At 47.1% G+C, this 18,739-nt stretch overlaps 2 protein-coding genes across 2 annotated transcripts in view; one reads left to right on the forward strand and one right to left on the reverse strand.

Moving 5' to 3' along the window:
* LOC110498377 (transcription regulator protein BACH2) overlaps positions 1-11,345 on the forward strand; it is a 70,465-nt gene extending 59,120 nt beyond the window's left edge. The window contains exons 3-5 of the mRNA XM_036955019.2: positions 4,309-5,859; positions 7,756-7,962; positions 8,650-11,345. Coding sequence (XP_036810914.2) covers positions 4,309-5,859; positions 7,756-7,962; positions 8,650-9,144 — 2,253 coding nt within the window. The 3' untranslated portion in view covers positions 9,145-11,345. The remainder of the gene's footprint in view (positions 1-4,308; positions 5,860-7,755; positions 7,963-8,649) is intronic.
* LOC110498378 (gap junction alpha-10 protein) lies at positions 10,656-18,160 on the reverse strand. The gene is made up of 2 exons (XM_090211471.1): positions 17,983-18,160; positions 10,656-13,796 (listed from the first exon to the last, which is right to left on the reverse strand). Exon 2 carries the CDS (start codon positions 13,752-13,754, stop codon positions 12,138-12,140), a length of 1,617 nt encoding a protein of 538 aa, XP_090067597.1. The 5' UTR covers positions 13,755-13,796; positions 17,983-18,160; the 3' UTR covers positions 10,656-12,137.
* Positions 18,161-18,739: the final 579 nt, after the last annotated feature.

The following is an 18,739-nucleotide window of genomic DNA, read 5'->3' on the forward strand; positions in this document are numbered from 1 at the left end:
TCTCTGCTGGTTCCATTCTCTCTCTTATAGGGGAAGGAGAGTATGTCATTAGTACCGTCAGCTGTGCTTAATTGCCTCTGGTTACCTTGTCTCCCATGCCTTGTTGGGCAACTATCCATGAGCCCAGCCTGCCCTCTGGTGGTCCTTCCACAGGTGTCTCGCCCCCTCAAGCCAATGTCTCCACGCCTTCAGAGTCTTGACGACAGCCAACAGCTCCCGGTCCCCCACATCATAGTTTTGCTCCGCCGGGCTGAGCTTCTTCGAAAAGAAGGCACAGGGGCGGAGCTTCGGTGGCGTACCCGAGGCTGAGAGAGCATCGACGCGTCCACCTCCACTATGAACGCCAAAGAGGGATCCGGGTGGGCCAGTACGGGAGCCGAGGTAAACAGAGCCCTCAGGTGACCAAAAGCCCTGTCCGCCTCAGCCGACCACTGCAGTCGCACCGGTCCCCCCTTAGCAGTGACGTAATGGGAGCCGCTACCTGACCAAAACCCCGGATAAACCTCCGGTAGTTGTTGGCAAACCCTAGGAACCGCTGCACTTCCTTTGCCGTGGTGGGAGTCGGCATATTATGCACGGCTGAAATGTGGTCACTCTCCATCTCCACCCCTGACGTGGAAATGCGATACCCTAGGAAGGAGACGGACTGTTGGAAGAACAGACATTTCTCAGCCTTGACGTACAGGTCATGCTCCAACAGTCGACCAAGTACCCTGCGTACTAGGGACACATGCTCGGCTCGTGTAGCGGAGTATATCAGAATGTCGTCGATATACACCACTACACCCTGCCCTGCAGGTCCCGGAAAATCTCATCAACAAAGGTCTAGAAGACTGAGGGAGCATTCATCAACCAGTACGGCATGACGAGGTACTCATAGTGCCCTGAGGTGGTACTAAATCCTGTCTTCCACTCGTCCCCCTCCCGGATACGCACCAGGCAACGGGTAGCTGTACCTCACAGTGATCTGATTGACACCCCAATAGTCAATACATGGGCGCAGACCTCCATCCTTCTTCTTCACAAAAAAGAAACTCGAGGATGCAGGTGAAGTGGAGGGCCGAATGTATCCCTGTCCCAGGGATTCGGAGACATATGTTTCCATAGCCTCCGTCTCCTCCTGTGACAGAGGATACATGTGACTCCTGGGAAGTGCAGCGTCTACCATGAGATTTATCGCACAATCCCCCCGTCGATGGGGTGGTAATTGAGTCGCCCTCTTCTTACAGACGAGAGCCAAATCGGCATATTCTGAGGGCATGCGCACTATGGAGACCTGGTCTGGTCTTTCCACCATAGTCGCACCGATGGAAACCCCTACACACCTCCCTGAGCACTTTCGTGACCACCCCTTGAGAGCCCTGTTGCCACAAAATAGTGGGGTCATGACAGGCCAACCAGGGTAGGCCCTGCTCCGTGGGAAACGCAGGAGAATCAATAAGGAAGAGACTTCTTCTCTCCTTGTGACCCTCCTGCGTAACCATGCCTAGTGGAGTGGTGGCCTCTCTAATCAGCCCTGACCCTAAAGGTAGACTATCTAGGGCATGCACAGGGAAGGGCATATCCACAGGAACAAAGGGGATCCCTAAACTATGGGCAAATGAACAGTCAATAAAATTCCCAGCTGCGCCTGAATCTACGAGCGCCTTATGCTGGGAATGCGGGGAAACTCAGGAAATGTAATAAACACATACATGTGAGCAACAGGGGGCTCTAGGTGAGCCTGGTGCCGACTCACCTGGGGTGGCACGATAGTGCCCTGCCTGCTGCTCGACTCCCTGAGGGACCCCTCCAGCACCAACCAACAGTGTGCCCTCTGCGGCCACAGATGGTGCAGGGCATGGCCCCTCTTCCGGTTGCCCTAATCACACCACCTCCCAGCTCCATGGGCATCGGAGTGGAGTTGCTGGGGGATGGAACTGACAGGCCCCGATCCGGGGGGAATGTACCATGCTGCGCTTTGGTCCGATCCTTGCGACTCCGCGTCAAAAGAAGAGGACGAGCGTTACAAATAATCACAATACACGTCAATAAATCCAAGGCCACAAATACGGACCGCACTACAATAAACAATCACTCACAAACAAACATGGGGGAACAGAGGGTTAAATAATTAACAAGTAATTGGGGAATTGAAACCAGGTGTGTAAGACAAAGACAAGGACAAAATGAAAAGTGGATCAGCGATGGCTAGAAGGCCGGTGACGTCGACCGCTGAATGCCGCCCGAACAAGGAGAGGGACCGACTTTGGCGGAAGTCGTGACAAAACCCTAATTCAAGGTTTCAGACCTCTGATGAGAATAGGCTACCCATCCTGTTGGGGGAGGAATCAGAGAGCTGTGGGTTGGCAGTGGACTAGATTGCTGCCTACCATAAGATGAGTGACAGTGTCTGACAGACAATGTTCTCTATGCCATTATTATTGTCTATTGTATGGTTATTTTTACTCTTGATTATTATTTTTAATGATTGCCCCGTTGAAAATCTTTAGTATTATTATTATTTTAATTATGTTAATATTGTCAATTAATAACTTACATGAAATTTCCAAAGTACGCTTTTGCAATATGTACATTGTTATGTCATGTCAATAAAGCAATTTGAATTGAAAGCAATTTGAATTGAATTGAAATTGAGAGAGTGAGAGAGAGAAAAAGAGAGAGAGGGAGAAAGAGGGGATAAGAGGGAGGGAGGCGGCCGGGTAGCTTGCTCAGTTGTCACACTTTAGCATTCCTTTCCTTGTGTGTTGGCAGGATTCCTGATAACCCTGTGGGAATTTTTAGATTCAGTGATACATTATATTTCTGCCTCTGTAACTAATCGTGGGCAGAACAGCCCCGGCCCACATTCCACTGCCTCCATTAGAATGTAAAGTCCTAGATCTGTCAATTTGATTAATACTGTATGTCTCTTTGACTCCACCTCATACAGTAATCACTATCAACGACTTTATACGTCAAAATCCATCCTCTAATGACTAGAAAGCATTGCTTATTTTCTCTCTTCTCTTTCTCTACAGACATCCCCTCTCTCCTTCTACCGGTCTCTTTGTAGTGTGGAATTTCTCTTTCTCACTCACACTAATTTTATGTCTATCCATCCTTTCGCTTGCCTCCTTTTTGCTTTGTAGTATATCTCGCAATCTCTTCCACTCTCTCTCTCTCTCTCTCTCTCTCTCTCTCTCTCTCTCTCTCTCTCTTTCTCTCCATTTTTTCTCTCATTCTGTTTTCCCTTTCTCTCCCTGTCCTCATTAGAAGGGCTGGTACAGTAGTAACATTAAAAAGGCTTGTCTGTGTTCATAAAGACAATCTTCTGGTGTGTTCATAAAGACATGCTTCTGTGTGTGTTCATAAAGACATGCTTCTGTGTGTTCATAAAGACATGCTTCTGTGTGTTCATAAAGACAATCTTCTGGTGTGTTCATAAAGACATGCTTCTGTGTGTTCATAAAGACATGCTTCTGGTGTGTTCATAAAGACAATCTTCTGGTGTGTTCATAAAGACATGCTTCTGTGTGTTCATAAAGACAATCTTCTGGTGTGTTCATAAAGACATGCTTCTGTGTGTTCATAAAGACATGATTATGTGTGTTCATAAAGACATGCTTCTGGTGTGTTCATAAAGACATGCTTCTGCAGGCACATGAAGCAGCTGCTGACGCTAGCTGAAAATAGACCCTCAGAACACTCAGCACTCTAACGGCACTCTACCTCCCCCCCAGCCCCCGACACACACACACAGACATGCACACACTGAGCTCACACACACACACACACACACACACACACACACACACACACACACACACACACACACACACAGGCAAGCACGCACTGCGCACACAAACACACACACACACATACACCAGGCCTGCTGGCTATCAGCTACTAAGAGAGAGAACAGGAGAGAGATGAAGGGGGAGAGGATGGGGGATGGGGTGCTAGAGAGGATGGGGAGAGGAGGGGATAGAGGGGGTTAGGAGGGGAAAGGAGGGGGGAGTAGGTGAGCTGAAGGGAGAGATGACAACAAGTGAGAGACATATTTTAAGGACAGGTGACTTTCACCTTCAGAGAGGGATGCGCCCCTAGGCACTCATTGGGATGATGGTGGGAGGGGGAGGGGATGTGCTAAAGTTAGTTTGCTCAAAATGTGTCAAAATAAAACATGAATGTGTAGTCTACACAATCCAGAGTTTGTTAACTGTGTGTGTTAGCAGCAGATTTTTCCCAATTCTCACACTCTCCACACAAAATCCCCAGGACGAGTAACAACACAACAGATAACACTGTGTTTCCTCCTCTCATCAGGTCACAGCCAGGGGGTTTGCCCCGCTGCTACAGTTTGCCTACACAGCCAAACTGGTTCTGAGCAGAGAGAACATCCATGAGGTGATCCGCTGTGCTGACTTCCTGGGCGTTCACAACTTAGAAGACTCCTGCTTCCGCTTTCTACAGGCCCAGCTGCATAGCGACACGACTGATCACAACAATGGCCTTTGTCGCAAGGAGCTGCCGCTGTCGGCGCACACAGATGACCTCATCATGGAGGAGGATGGTGACGGTGGTGGTTCCACGTTGTCCGAGACCCCCAGAGTGACGTCATCCTCTGCGACAAGGTGGCGACCCAATCACTCGACCCTCATGCCCCTCACCAGCAGCCTGACCTCTGACCCCCCACAATGCCCCAAATACAGGAAGTACCAGCAGGCCTGCGCCAAGCACAACGGAGAGAACGAGGACGATGATAGCATCACCTCGGCTGCCTCGTCACTATGCCATGCCTCAGCCTCCCCAGGCCCCACAGAGACCAGCAGCACACACCAAGGGGCACAACCCCTTTCCCCCTCCAGAATCAAAGAGGAGCCCCACTCCGGGGGCGAGGGAGAGGAGAGCCCCCCAGGACTGTCAGAGGATAGCCAGAATGTCCTGGAGATGGAGTTGGAGGGGAGGCCGAAGCCCTCAGCGCATCCCCCCCTGCACCTCCAGAGGGGCCTCCTGGATCTCAACAACCCAGCCAGCACCCTACCTTCCACTCCTCTCACCCAGCAGCTACTGACCAACAGACTCTCACTAGCCCATAACAGGGACAGAGACAGGGAGGCATCTCAGGGGGAGGATGGAAGGGACCTCAGGGCGGTGTCTGCAGAGACAGTGGGATCTTCTGTTGGAGACATAGAGGGGGTAGTAGAGGACATGGCAATGAAGCCCCTTGTCTCAGACAGAGTCAGCAAACGGGAAGTAGAGTTGGATCGCCGCAGCAGCGTCATTTTCTCCTCCGGGGCATGTGACCATCTAGGAACACCGTCTCAATCCTACTCTGACCGGAAGTCTCTGGAAAAAGATCTGTTGGAGATCACCTCGAAATCCCTGTGGACAGGTGTTAGTCAGTCTCTCCCCTTCCACCAGCCATACTCTCCCCTACCCTCCTCCACCACCTCCTCCACGGCCCTCCAGGAGCCCCTGCCGACTATGGCCTGCCGACCGCGGCCCACCACCAGCTGCCCTCTGCCCATAAAGATCTCCTCCTGCTCCCCTGCCTGCGAGCCACGCACACGCACCTCCAGCTCCTGCTCATCTTTCTCCTACCTGGAGGACGGTGGCAGTGGGGACTCGCCCTCCAGCCTGCCCCAGTTTGAGTTCTCCTCTTCCCCATGCTCTGTGTCGGGCTCAGGCTTGGCTCGCTGCCTGGTGGGGGAGCAGAGGAAGCACAGTGGGATGGTGGTAGGGGAAGCCATATTCTCTCAGGGCCGCACCAAGATCAAGTGTGAACGGTCGTATGGGGCCAACTCCAGTGATGAATCCGGGTCCTTCTCAGAGGGAGACAGTGAGTCTGGCCCTGCCAGAGAGCCAGGTCCCGAAGTCAGTATAATTTATCTATCTATACTACATATTGAAATTGTGATTTGTGCTATTCAAAATGGGTTTTGCCAACATCTAAAATTGCTCTGACAAAATGTTACTGCGCCAGAGAGATACCACGCGGTTAGTGCTATGGCTGGGAAGATGAACTATGTTGTAATAATTATGTTTTGATGGTTGTCAGAGTTACTTCTTAAAACCAAAAGGGATAAATATCTGAACAAATAGCTAGGACCAGTCCTCTTTATAAACTGCTCAACAAGCAGTGGTGAAGACTTAAGACAGAAAGAGAGAGAGAGCGACAGGGAATTGAATAGACTAGTCAACTGTACAGTATATGACAACTGTTGTTCTGGGTAGGAAGAGCCTGGAGAGCTTAGAACAGTAGTAGTCTTAGTCATCTGTGAGATTTCTGTTTGACAAAATGTCTGGATGCTGTTCACCTCTAAAGCTATAGTCATGGCCCATCCATGCACACACCATCCATCCATACATCCCTCCCCTATTCACAGCCTAAAGCCTCTAAGGATAAGACCTTGATTTCAAACTCTTTGTTTACTTTAAGAGAACCGCAGGGATTGCCATGGCAATGCTTAAGCGCCCACTCCATCTCTCATGTTGCTGTGTGGAGAGAAATTAGACAATTCTTCTTGTGCTACACTGTGGGCTGATGTCTGTCGTTCAGCCGCTCTGAGAGACTCACACACAATCAGCAGCGTCTTCTATTAACTAATCTATATCAGCTTTATTTCAGAACCAATGGTGAGTTAGTGAGAGACAGGCTGGTGGAACGGTGTGAGTGGGAAAGAGATTGATGTAATACAATGAATGACTTCTGAAAATACACAAACAGTGATAGACAGAATCATTGAGTTTTTCATCACAGCTGTTTTTAGATGAATGGAAGGCAGTGGATATAATGCTCAGGTAGGTAGAGTTCCGTAGAGGTGCCATTTTTTTATTGAATTACATTTAGTTCATAATGAGGGTTAATGCTTTCCCAATTTTTCTCTCTCAAGTCAGAAAAGGAGCTGAAATGTGTGTGTGCGTGCGTGTGTGTTTGTGTGTCTCCATATGCTCATAGCAGTTCACAGCACTGACACTTGGTTCAGACAGAACGGACAGGTGTCCCTGTATCCTCCACCATCTGGCACCCTCCCTCAGTTTAGACCCTCCTAACTGGGACAGTGCGCTAGCCAAGCCCCCTGCCTGGAGACAGGGCCAGGACCTGGCCCATATAATGCGCACACGCATGCATGCACTCACACACACACACACACACACACACACACACACACACACACACACACACACACACACACACACAGAGAGAGACACACACAGAGAGACACACACACACACCAGTTGACACAGATGAGGCCATGATGTCAGTGCTGGCCCACTCACAGAGCAGAGTAATGCACTGACTGGAGGGATGTAGAGTTAAAAAGAGAAACCAGAACAATAGAGAGAGAGAAGAGAGGGAGAGAGAGACACACAGAGAGACAGAGAAGGCCCCCAAGATCACAACTGAAACAGAGCACTCCCTCAGTCCCCTGTCCCCTAATAATTTTGTCCCACAGTTATTGTCTATTACACTGTAAGCAATTGATTTCAAATAAGTGGAGTACCATGCACAGGCTATGACCACCTATTAGAGGTAGAATAACAGTGCCACCTAGTGGGCAGGGTGGGTACAACTGTGTGAGATGGATGCTATCTGGGGGAGTTGAGTAATGAGAGCAGAGGACAAATGTCCATTGCTTGCTGTATCATGGACAAGAAAGTTGTTTTGAATTGTATTGTATTGTATTGTATTGTATTGTATTGTATTGTATTGTATACCAGGTAGAAACTACTGTATATCCCTAATGCATTCCTCTGTGTTTTGTTAAGGTCAAACTTCCCTTCCCGGTGGATCAGATCACCAATCTTCCGCGTAATGACTTCCAGATCATGATAAAGATGCACAAACTGACCTCAGAGCAGCTGGAGTTCATCCACGACATCCGGCGGCGCAGTAAGAACCGCATCGCCGCCCAGCGCTGCCGCAAGAGAAAGCTGGACTGCATCCAGAACCTGGAGGTGGAGATACACAGACTGGTACATACACTGTTTTAATGGTCCTGTGTGGCTCAGTTGGTAGCATGGAGCTTGCAATGCCAGGGTTGTGGGTTCAACTCCTACGGGAGACTAATATGAAAATGCATGCACTCACTACTTACTGTAAGTCGCTCTAGATAAGTCTGCTAAATTACTAAAATGTAAATGTTAAGACTCAGGTCTACTTATTATACAATGAAAAGTTAAATCTCTACTGTTAACATTTGTAGTACTGTCAGTTGTTTTAAAAATAGAAGGTTTTATTTGTGTTTCCTTATGCATGTGGCTGTCTGTGTTTGTGGTTATGTACTGTGTACATATGGATTCTCTAGGTGTGTATTCAATGTTTGTAAGCTGTGTGTGTATTCAATGTTTGTAAGCTGTGTGTGTATTCAATGTGTGTAAGCTGTGTGTGTATTCAATATGTGTAAGCTGTATGTGTATTCAATGTGTGTAAGCTATGTGTGTATTCAATGTGTGTACGGTGTGTGTATTCAATGTGTGTACGGTGTGTGTATTCAATGTCTGTAAGCTACTGTATGTGTGTATTCAATGTGTGTATTTAATGTGTGTAAGCTGTGTGTGTATTCAATGTGTGTAAGCTATGTGTGTATTCAATGTGTGTAAGGTGTGTGTGTATTCTCAGTGTACCCATAACAGTCATGTACTGTATGTGTGTCCTTGCAGGTGCATGACAAGGACAAGCTGCTGAGTGAGAGAAACCAGCTGAAGGTGTGTATGGGTGAGCTATGGCAGAACCTCTCCTACCTGTCCCAGGCTGTGTCCCAGGAGGTGTGCAAGGAGGTACAGGGGAACCACGAGAAGATCCATGCTCTGCTCCCTACACACAGATCCAGAGATCCTACTGCCACCACCAACAGCATCTCCATCACGGCCAGCATCGACCTCACCTCCAACCCATGCTCCCCCACCTCAGAGGGCAGCCATGTCAAGTCCCCCTGCCCCTCTGAAAGCCCCATGGAGAGAGCCGTTGGCGCTGGGCAGGGGCGGCAGGGCAGTGGCGAGATAGATGTGTCTGACCTAGGGCAGGAGGACCCTGAGTCTTCCCTGGAGCCTGGAGCGTCTACGGGTGTGTGTAGCCCCACTGTTTCGGTGGATTTCTCTCAGGAGATGACTGAGAAATGTACAACAGGAGAACGGCCCAGACAGGACTGTATCTAGCTAGCAACGGAAAATGAATAGCTAGTAACAGGGTGTGTTTTTGTTATTATGACACACATCTCTACCTTGATATGTATAAAGTTTGAAGTACATTTGTTCTCTGTGTTTTTTTAAAGGATGACACTACAGTTGTCTTATCAGCAATACTTTTAAACAGGTATTTTGGAGTTATCAAACTCCATACAACATTGCTCTGGCAGCTCTCTTTCTCTCTCTATTTCTGTCTCTCCCTCCCTCCCTCTCTCCCATCATGGGAGTATAAACTCAGGAATTCCTCTGAATGTGTAATAATGTTCAATAATGTCTCTGTAAAAAGCTATTCATTTCAAATTGTACATCTGAAGAGTTCTTCTATACAGCTGAGAGTAGAATGAACTCTCATATGCAAAGTTTCCTTCAGTTCTAATTTCTCACTTTCTTTTCCCTGCATTGTTAATGTACATTCCTCTTTTGCCTTTAACACACAGTAGCATCTATGGTGAAAGAAAGAAACATACTCTAGCTAAAGTGGGAAATAGAAGAAAAACAAAATTGTATTGCACCGTTCAGCACCTTCAAGAGGTAATCTAATTTACACTAACAATGCATTTACACTAGCAAATGCTTTGACATTGGCACTTAGAAATGAAAAACTCCCAAGCCAAGTACTTACTTAAATTATATTCAACAAATATAAATGGTGTCAAAGACTAACATTCTTATCTAAACCATATTGCTGTTTTAGGGGTAGAAATGTACTGTCCTACATGTGGTGAAAATGTAATATTTTGTTCTGAGGTTATTTCCCATTACATTTAAAGAATTGGGGTGGAAGTGGAAGTCACCACATGTTCCTGGTTTGATAATCCTTAAATATAAGAGTGCAATTTATCCTCTAAACTTGTCCAGTATTCCTAATGGTGTATTATCAAGTGAAATGTTGAATACTAATTTAAAGAGATGCTTAGATAGTTGTTGGTTCATGAGAATGCCAAATGATTCCATTGTGGAAGATCGTTCTGTAGCATGTGTCATGGTTAGATTAGTGGTTTCTTTGTTTTCTCTAGGAACTTTCCAATGTCACATTCTGGGAATTTCAATTCATATCTTTTAGTTCTTCTCAAAGTATAAAGTACCAATGACAGAGCTCCACAGAATGTACTGTTACTCTGAGTACACTGAATATACCGATCACCCCATTTTGATATTTTTGAATTTGATAAATAAATATAAACATGTTGAGTTATTTATTTTGACAATGTTTCTGAGGGGATGATTTGTTGGCACAAAATGTATGCCTGTAAATTTCCTAACATTGATTCTTGTGATTTTTAATGGTTGTTGTTTTTACTGACAATTTGGATGAAAGACAAGTCTTTTGTGTTTTATGATTCACAATGTCCTTATTTAGTACAAATTAAGCAAAACGTTTAAAGAGGTAAGTGTTTACAAAAGTCTGTGTAACATGTTTGTGTTTTTTAAGGATTTTTCCATGACAAGAGACTTTGCATCATTGGATTGATAAGTTACTGTTTTTAACTGTTTTTAAAATGGAACACTAGGGTTCACACAAGATTTTAAACGTATGTTTGACAAATGCAGCTCCAAGTCTTGCCTTAGAGGTTTCAAAGGCCAAACTCACGTGAAAGGGAAGGGAAGGTGTCAATTTAAAACCATACTGTGGAAAAATAACGTTCTGTCCATACCATGAAAGAAATGACTGATTTCAGTACAACCACAATGTTTACTTGTTGGGGAAAAACGTAAATCGCAAAATCTCTTAATGTGCATTAACAATGTTATTTTTCCACGGTGCAGGTTTGATTGAATCCCAGCCTGAGTGTATGCAGAGGTTATGCCTCATGAACATTATGGACTCTTACACTAATCTACCTGCAAATCTGCATACCTCTCATTTTGGGTCAAGGACTGTACAGTTGGAATACGTTGTGTGTGGTTTTGTTTCTATGGTTATTATTGTATTTGTAGATTTTTGGTGAGATATTTTTTATGTGTAATTTGAGTAAACTGCAAGACGACAGATATCAGCTGTTTCACTTTTCCCTTTTTAGCTTATAATGTCCAAATTGCCTGAGTTCGTCATATTGTAAATATTATGTAACTGTTGTTTTTGTTAATTTGACATGCAAATGTTTTGGAAGAAAACTTTTTTGTCAAGACGCAATTTCTGTTTATGGATTAAAACAAATAGCATGCGCCAATTCTTTGTATATTTTTTACTGTAAAATTATGATATATCTACAAAATAACCCATCAAAGACGATGACAAAAAGTGATTTTCAGTTTTAGTAAATAAGCATTTATTGTATATCAAACAACTACACACTCATAAGAATCTATTGTTGAATGTTTAACTTAAAAAAGTTCAAACTAAATAATAGGTTTATAAAATTGAATGCTCTATATAAGCATATAAAAGTTTTTCCAGGGACAAGATGACATTTTCCATGGTTTGCATACTCACCAACATTCATTTATCACAACAATTTTAAGTGCTCACACTTCACACGTTCCTCTTGATGTGTACAATCATTTTCCCTTTCTGCCACAATCAACCACATACAATGTCACTCATTTGGAGATTGTAGGCATTTTAATGAGATGCTTTGAATTTAAAATACACTGGGGAAACAGCACTGCCTATGACCACATGTGACTTGGCATGGGTTGGTGGCTGTTTTTGGCCCAATTTAATCTGGAGAGCCAATCAATGATGGGCGCAGTGCTATTTATCTCCTGTGTGTTGTTTCACTCGTAGGCAACTCCTGGGTCTATTTTTGCTCTCGTCCCTCTTCACTTTTTCATGATAGAGGAGATGTCCAAGAATACACTCTGAAAGAGAGAGAACATGTGGGATTGAGAGAGGCTAGATAACACATTGACACTTGTCATCATGACTTTCTATCTGCAAGATTTCAAAAATATGTATGCAGTCTCTAAAAAGGTATCTATTGCAGCTTTACTGGGCAAATCTAGACAAAATATTCACAACGTTAGCATTCCCTGTCTCCCTTCCTCTCTCTTTCACTGTTTCTCCTAGTTACAGTGGTGAAATCTTCCCCCACCAGGTCAGATGCTGCCTGTCTCTTGGCTCTACTTGCCATTGACATTCTCCTTCCAGGGGGTGGCATCATTGGCATGTCCACCATGTCGCCCAGCTCGGAATCTGAGCTCCGTGGAGAGTTGCTACTGTAATCACTGATGGTGGACATGCTCTCAGAGGGCATACGAGATTTGAAGCTTTGCTTCCTTCCTGGGTTGGGGAAGATGAAGTCGCTGCCCATGGAGTCCCTCCTCTCCTCCTCCAGGTCTGTGTCCCTCAGAGCCAAGCTGGGTCTGTGTGTCGTCATGATGCTGGGTCTGTGCGTTGCCATAGACACTACTTCCATGTGGCTGGGCTGGTAGTGGTCTTGGGGGTGTAAGTTGGGGTCCTCATGGATCGACTGGCCCTGCAGGTTCCTGGGCCCACTATCCCCATTCAAGACAGCTCCTCTATTGGCTCGAGGGAGCTGGTCCACCATGACAGTGGTTTGTTTCTCTGTAGCTCCCTGGAGGTGCAGGGTCTGGATCATCCCCTGGCTGGGCTCACATTGTTGAAGCTGCTGCTGCTGCTGGTATTGCTGATGGGGCTGGAGGCCAGTGCAGTTGGCAAGATAATGGCCTGGAGCCATGCTGTTGTACCTGGGCACCTCATGGTTAGGTATGTAGTGGGGAGGTGGGTCCATTGGGTCCAGGTCCTTCTCAGGAATTACTTTGAAGATGGTCTGAGTCAGCGGCCCGTTGTGAGGAGACAGGTTCCTCATCACACACAGATGCTGTATCGTCGCGTTCTTCTTCAGCTTGTAAATCAAGTTGTCATTGTCTGCTGGGTACTTGTCTCCCTTCAGAGTCTGTTTGATTTTCCTGATGCCCAGGTGGGATATCTCCATTAGGTTCAGGAAGAGAGACACCCCGGCGATGACGATCATGAACACCATGAACACTGTTTTCTCCGTGGGCCTGGACACGTAACAGTCCACACTGTTGGGGCAAGGCATTCTCTCGCATTTATACAAAGGCTCCAGTCCGATGCCATACAGGATATACTGGCCCATGATGAAGCCCACCTCCACCACGGAGCGTGTTAGGATATGGATGACGTACGTCCGCAGCAGGGACCCTCTCAGTGGAGCCTTCTTCACCTTCCTCTGCTCCTCCAGCCTCTTCAACTCCTTCTCAATGCGCTTGTGCTCCTCCACCAGCGCCTCCATCTCCCCCAGCTCTGCCTTCAGCTGGACCTTCCGCCGGTGCCTCTCCTTCTCCAGGGCGCGCAGGCGGTAGAGCGCGTGGCCCATGTAGACGAGGGAGGGTGAGGACACAAAGATGACCTGCAGGACCCAAAAGCGGATGAGGGAGATGGGGAAGGCCTGGTCGTAACAGACGGTCTTGCAGCCCGGCTGGTCCGTGTTGCAGATGAACTCGCTCTGCTCATCGTTCCAAACGTCCTCGGCCGCCACTCCCAGCACCAGCATGCGGAAGATGAGGAGGATGGTGAGCCAGATCTTTCCTACGATGGTGGAGTGGACATGTACTTCCTCCAAGATGCTGCCCAGCAGGTTCCAGTCCCCCATGGTCTCACAGCTCACTGGTCTCTACTGCAACATGTCCTCACACTGGAGAGAGAGAGACCAGAGGGATTTATTATGCATTTATTTTCTGTTAACAGTTAGTTTATAACTACAATTGAAAACATACAATGTTTATAATCATCATGCAATGGATGGTGGGCAGTGGAAGGATAGGGCAGTGGAAGGATAGGGCAGTGGAAGGATAGGGCAGTGGAAGGATAGGGCAGTGGAAGGATAGGGCAGTGGAAGGATATGGCAGTGGAAGGATAGGGCAGTGGAAGGATAGGGCAGTGGAAGGTCAGCACAGTGGAATTATAGGGCAGTGGAAGAATAGGGCAGTGGAAGGTCAGGGAAGTGGAATGATAGGGCAGTGGAAGGTGGGGGGTCAGTGGAATGTCAGGGTAGTGGAAGGTCAGGGCTTGGAAGATGGGGGCAGTGGAAGGTCTTGGCAGTGTAAGGTAGGGGACAGTGGAAGTTGAGGACAGTGGAAGGTCAGGGCAGTGTAAAGTTAGCCGTTGAAGTTCCGGCAATGGAAGTTCGGGGCAGTGGAAGGTAAGGACAGTGCAAGGTGGGCAGTGGAATGTCAGCCATGGAAGGTCGGGGCAGTGGAAGGTAAGGACAGTGCAAGGTGGGCAGTGGAATGTCAGCCATGGAAGGTCGGGGCAGTGGAAGGTAAGGACAGTGCAAGGTGGGCAGTGGAATGTCAGCCATGGAAGGTCGGGGCAGTGGAAGGTAAGGACAGTGCAAGGTGGGCAGTGGAATGTCAGCCATGGAAGGTCGGGGCAGTGGAAGTTCGGGGCAGTGGAATGTCGGGGCAGTGGAATGTCGGGGCAGTGGAAGGTGAGGGGCAGTGGAAGGTCAGGGCAGTGGAAGGTCAGGGCAGTGGAAGGTCAGGGCAGTGGAAGGTGGGGGCAGTGGAAGGTGGGGGCAGTGGAAGGTGGGGGCAGTGGAAGATCAGGACAGTGGAAGGTGGGGGCAGTGGAAGATCAGGGCAGTGGAAGAAGATGGGGGCAGTGGAATATCAGGGCAGTGGAAGGTCAGGGAAGTGGAAAATCATGGCAGTGGAAGCTGGGGTCAGTGGAAGGTCAAGGCAGTGGAATATCAAGGCAGTGGAAAGTGGTGGCAGTGGAAGTTGAGGACAGTGGAAGGACAGGGAAGTGGAAGGTCGGGGCAGTGGAAGGTCAGAGCAGTGGAAGGTGGGGGCAGTGAAAGGTCAGGGTAGTGGAAGGTGGGGGCAGTGAAAGGTCAGGGTAGTGGAAGGTGGGGGCAGTGAAAGGTGGGGGCAGTGAAAGGTCAGGGTAGTGGAAGGTCAGGGAAGTGGAAGGTGGGGGCAGTGAAAGGTCAGGGTAGTGGAGGTGGGGGCAGTGAAAGGTCAGGGTAGTGAAAGGTCAGGGTAGTGGAAGGTGGGGTCAGTGAAAAGTCAGGGTAGTGGAAGTTGAGGGCAGTGAAAGGTCAGGGTAGTGGAAGGTGAGGGCAGTGAAAGGTCAGGGTAGTGGAAGGTGGGGGCAGTGAAAGGTCAGGGTAGTGGAAGGTGGGGCCAGTGAAATGTCAGGGTAGTGGAAGGTGGGGGCAGTAAAAGGTCAGGGTAGTGAAAGGTCAAGGTAGTGGAAGGTCAGGGTAGCGGACAGTGGGGGCAGTGAAAGGTCAGGGTAGTGGACGGTGGGGGCAGTGAAAGGTCAGGGAAGTGAAAGGTCAGGGTAGTGGAAGGCCAGGGTAGTGGAAGTTGGGGGCAGTGAAAGGTCAGGGTAGTGGACGGTGGGGGCAGTGAAAGGTCAGGGTAGTGGACGGTGGGGGCAGTGAAAGGTCAGGGTAGTGGACGGTGGGGGCAGTGAAAGGTCAGGGAAGTGGAAGATGGGGGCAGTGAAAGGTCAGGGTAGTGGACAGTGGGAGCAGTGAAAGGTCATGGAAGTGGAAGGTGGGGGCAGTGAAAGGTCAGGGTAGTGGAAGGTCAGGGAAGTGGACAGTGGGGTTAGTGAAAGGTCAGGGAAGTGGAAGGTGGGGGCAGTGAAAGGTCAGGGTAGTGGAAGGTGAGGGCAGTGAATGGTCAGGGTAGTGGAAGGTGAGGGCAGTGAAAGGTCAGGGCAGTGAAAGGTCAGGGTAGTGGAAGGCCAGGGTAGTGGAAGGTCAGGGTAGTGGAAGATGGGGGCAGTGAAAGGTCAGGGAAGTGGACGGTGGGGGTAGTGAAAGGTTAGGGTAGTGGAAGGTGGGGGCAGTGAAAGGTCAGGGAAGTGGAAGGTGGGGGCAGTGAAAGGTCAGGGTAGTGGAAGGTCAGGGAAGTGGAAGGTCATGGAAGTGGAAGGTCGGGGTAGTGGAAGGTCAGGGTAGTGGAAGGTGGGGGCAGTGGAAGGTCAGGCTAGTGGAAGGTAATGGTAGTGGAAGGTCAGGGCAGTGGAAGGTCAGGGAAGTGGAAGGTCAGGGTAGAGGAAGGTCAGGGCAGTGAAAGGTCAGGGTAGTTGGCAGTTTTCTACATCGTATTGGCTGCCTATTTTCTTGTTTACAGAATCAGAATTTAACATATTTTATTTTGATAAGACAACTGCTTTAGAAATCAGCATCATGATGCAGCCAGTAAGAGCAGTATATATATAAATATATACAGTGGCAAGAAAAAGTATGTGAACCCTTTGGAATTACCTGGATTTCTGCATAAATTGGTATTCAAATTTTTATCTGATCTTCATTTAAGTCACAACAACAGACAAACACAGTGTGCTTAAACTAATAACACAGAAATTATTGTATTTTTCTTGTCTATATTGAATACATTATTTAAACATTCACAGTGTATGTTGGAAAAGGTATGTGAACCCCGAGGCTAATGACTTCTCCAAAAGATCATTGGAGTCAGGAGTCAGCTAACCTGGAGTCCAATCAATGAGACGAGATTGGAGATGTTGGTTAGAGCTGCCTTGCCCTAAAAAAAAACACTCACAAAATTTGAGTTTGCTATTCACAAGAAGCATTGCCTGATGTGAACCATGCCTCGAACAAAATAAATATATTGCATAAAGCTGGAAAGGGTTACAAAAGCATCTCTAAAAGCTTTGATGTTCATCAGTCCACGGAAAGACAACTTGTCTATAAATGGAGAAAGTTCAGCACTGTTGCTACTCTCCCTAGGAGTAGCCGTCCTGCAAAGATGACTGCAAGAGCACAGCGCAGAATGTTCAATGAGGTTAAGAAGAATCCTAGAGTGTCAGCTAAAGACTTACAGAAGTCTCTGGAACATGCTAACATCTCTGTTGACGAGTCTACGATGCGTAAAACACTAAACAAGAATGGTGTTCATGGGAGGACACCACGGAAGAAGCCACTGCTGTCCAAAAAAGCATTGCTGCATGTCTGAAGTTTGCAAAAGTGCACCTGGATGTTCCACAGCGATACTGGCAAAATATTCTGTGGACAGATTAAACTACAGTTGAGTTGTTTGGAAGGAACACACAACACTACGTGTGGAGAAAAAAAGGCACAGCACACCAACATCAAAACCTCATCCCAACTGTGAAGTATGGTGGAGGGAGCATCATGGTTTGGGGCTGCCTGCTTTGCTGCCTCAGGGCCTAGACAGCTTGCTATCATCAACAGAAAAATGAATTACCAAATTTATCAAGACATTTCGCGGGACGATATTAGGCTATCTGTCCGCCAATGAAGCTCAACAGAAATTGGGTGATGCAACAGGACAACGACCCAAAACACAGAAGTAAATCAACAACAGAATGGCTACAACAGAAGAAAATAAGTCTTCTGGAGTTCTGACCTCAACCCGATTGAGACGCTGTGGCATGACCTCAAGAGAGCAGTTCACACCAGACATCCCAAGAATATTGCTGAACTGAAACAGTTTTGTAAAGAAGAATGGTCCAAAATTACTCCTGACCATTGTGCAGGTCTGATATGCAACTACAGAAAGCGTTTGGTTGAGGTTATTGCTGCAAAAGGAGGGTCAACCAGTTATTAAATCCATGGGTTCACACACTTTTTCCACCCTGCACTGTGAATGTTTACACAGCGTGTTCAATAAAGACATGGAAACGCATCATTGCTTATGTGTTATTGGTTTACGCAGACTGTGTTTGTCTATTGTTGTGACCTAGATGAAGATCAGATCAAATTCTATGACTAATTTATGCAGAAATCCAGGTTTTTCCAAAGGGTTCACATACTTTTTCTTGCCAATGTACATATATATTTTTTTTCAATTTCAAAGCAAAGAAAAACAAGCACTTACATTTTAATGGAATGGGGTACTTTCTTTGCCTCTCGATGCGAATCATGTTTCCCAATTGGTATGGTTACTCTATGGAGTTTGAGTCCTTTGCAACGGTCCCAAAAGCACATCTCTCTCTGTCAGTCAGTCCGGCACACAGAGTGACTGTTCTGTGTTCTCCTGTGCTGCAGTTGCACACAGGGTTCACAGGATGTGAGGATTGATCTGCCACCGATGGGAGGGACAATGCCCCATGGCACATCTTGCCAGGCAATTGTAAAGCGTTGCCTGCACCGCCATCCCCCTCCCCCGCCAGCTCCCACACCAACCAACAGTGCCAACCAAGCTAGTGCCCTCTAACCACAAACAATACCCCGCTCGCTGGCAGAGATGATATATTTGTGAATAGTTTTTCTTTCCCACTTCGCCACTTTAGGTATAACAGCAACCCTCCTAATTAGGAGCTTCAGGTATTGCCATTTTGAGCCAAAGTTATGTAAGAGCAGCTATCCCTCATATCTGATTTTGAGGGATCTATAATCTATCATAATCTAGAATAATCTTTAACGCCAGACACACTAGTTAAATTATTCATGTCTGGTTTCATATACTGAACAACAATATAAATGCTACATGTAAAGTGTTGGTCCCATGTTTCATAAACTGAAATAAAAGATCCCAGAATTTTTTCATACACAAAAAGCTTATTTCTCTCAATTTTTGTGCACAATTTTTTTTACATCCCTGTTAGTGAGCATTTCTCCTTGGCCAAGATAAT

The sequence above is a fragment of the Oncorhynchus mykiss genome, chromosome 19 (assembly GCF_057628025.1).
Source record: "Oncorhynchus mykiss isolate SJ-2025 chromosome 19, ASM5762802v1, whole genome shotgun sequence".
NCBI classification, from domain to species: Eukaryota; Metazoa; Chordata; class Actinopteri; order Salmoniformes; family Salmonidae; genus Oncorhynchus; species Oncorhynchus mykiss.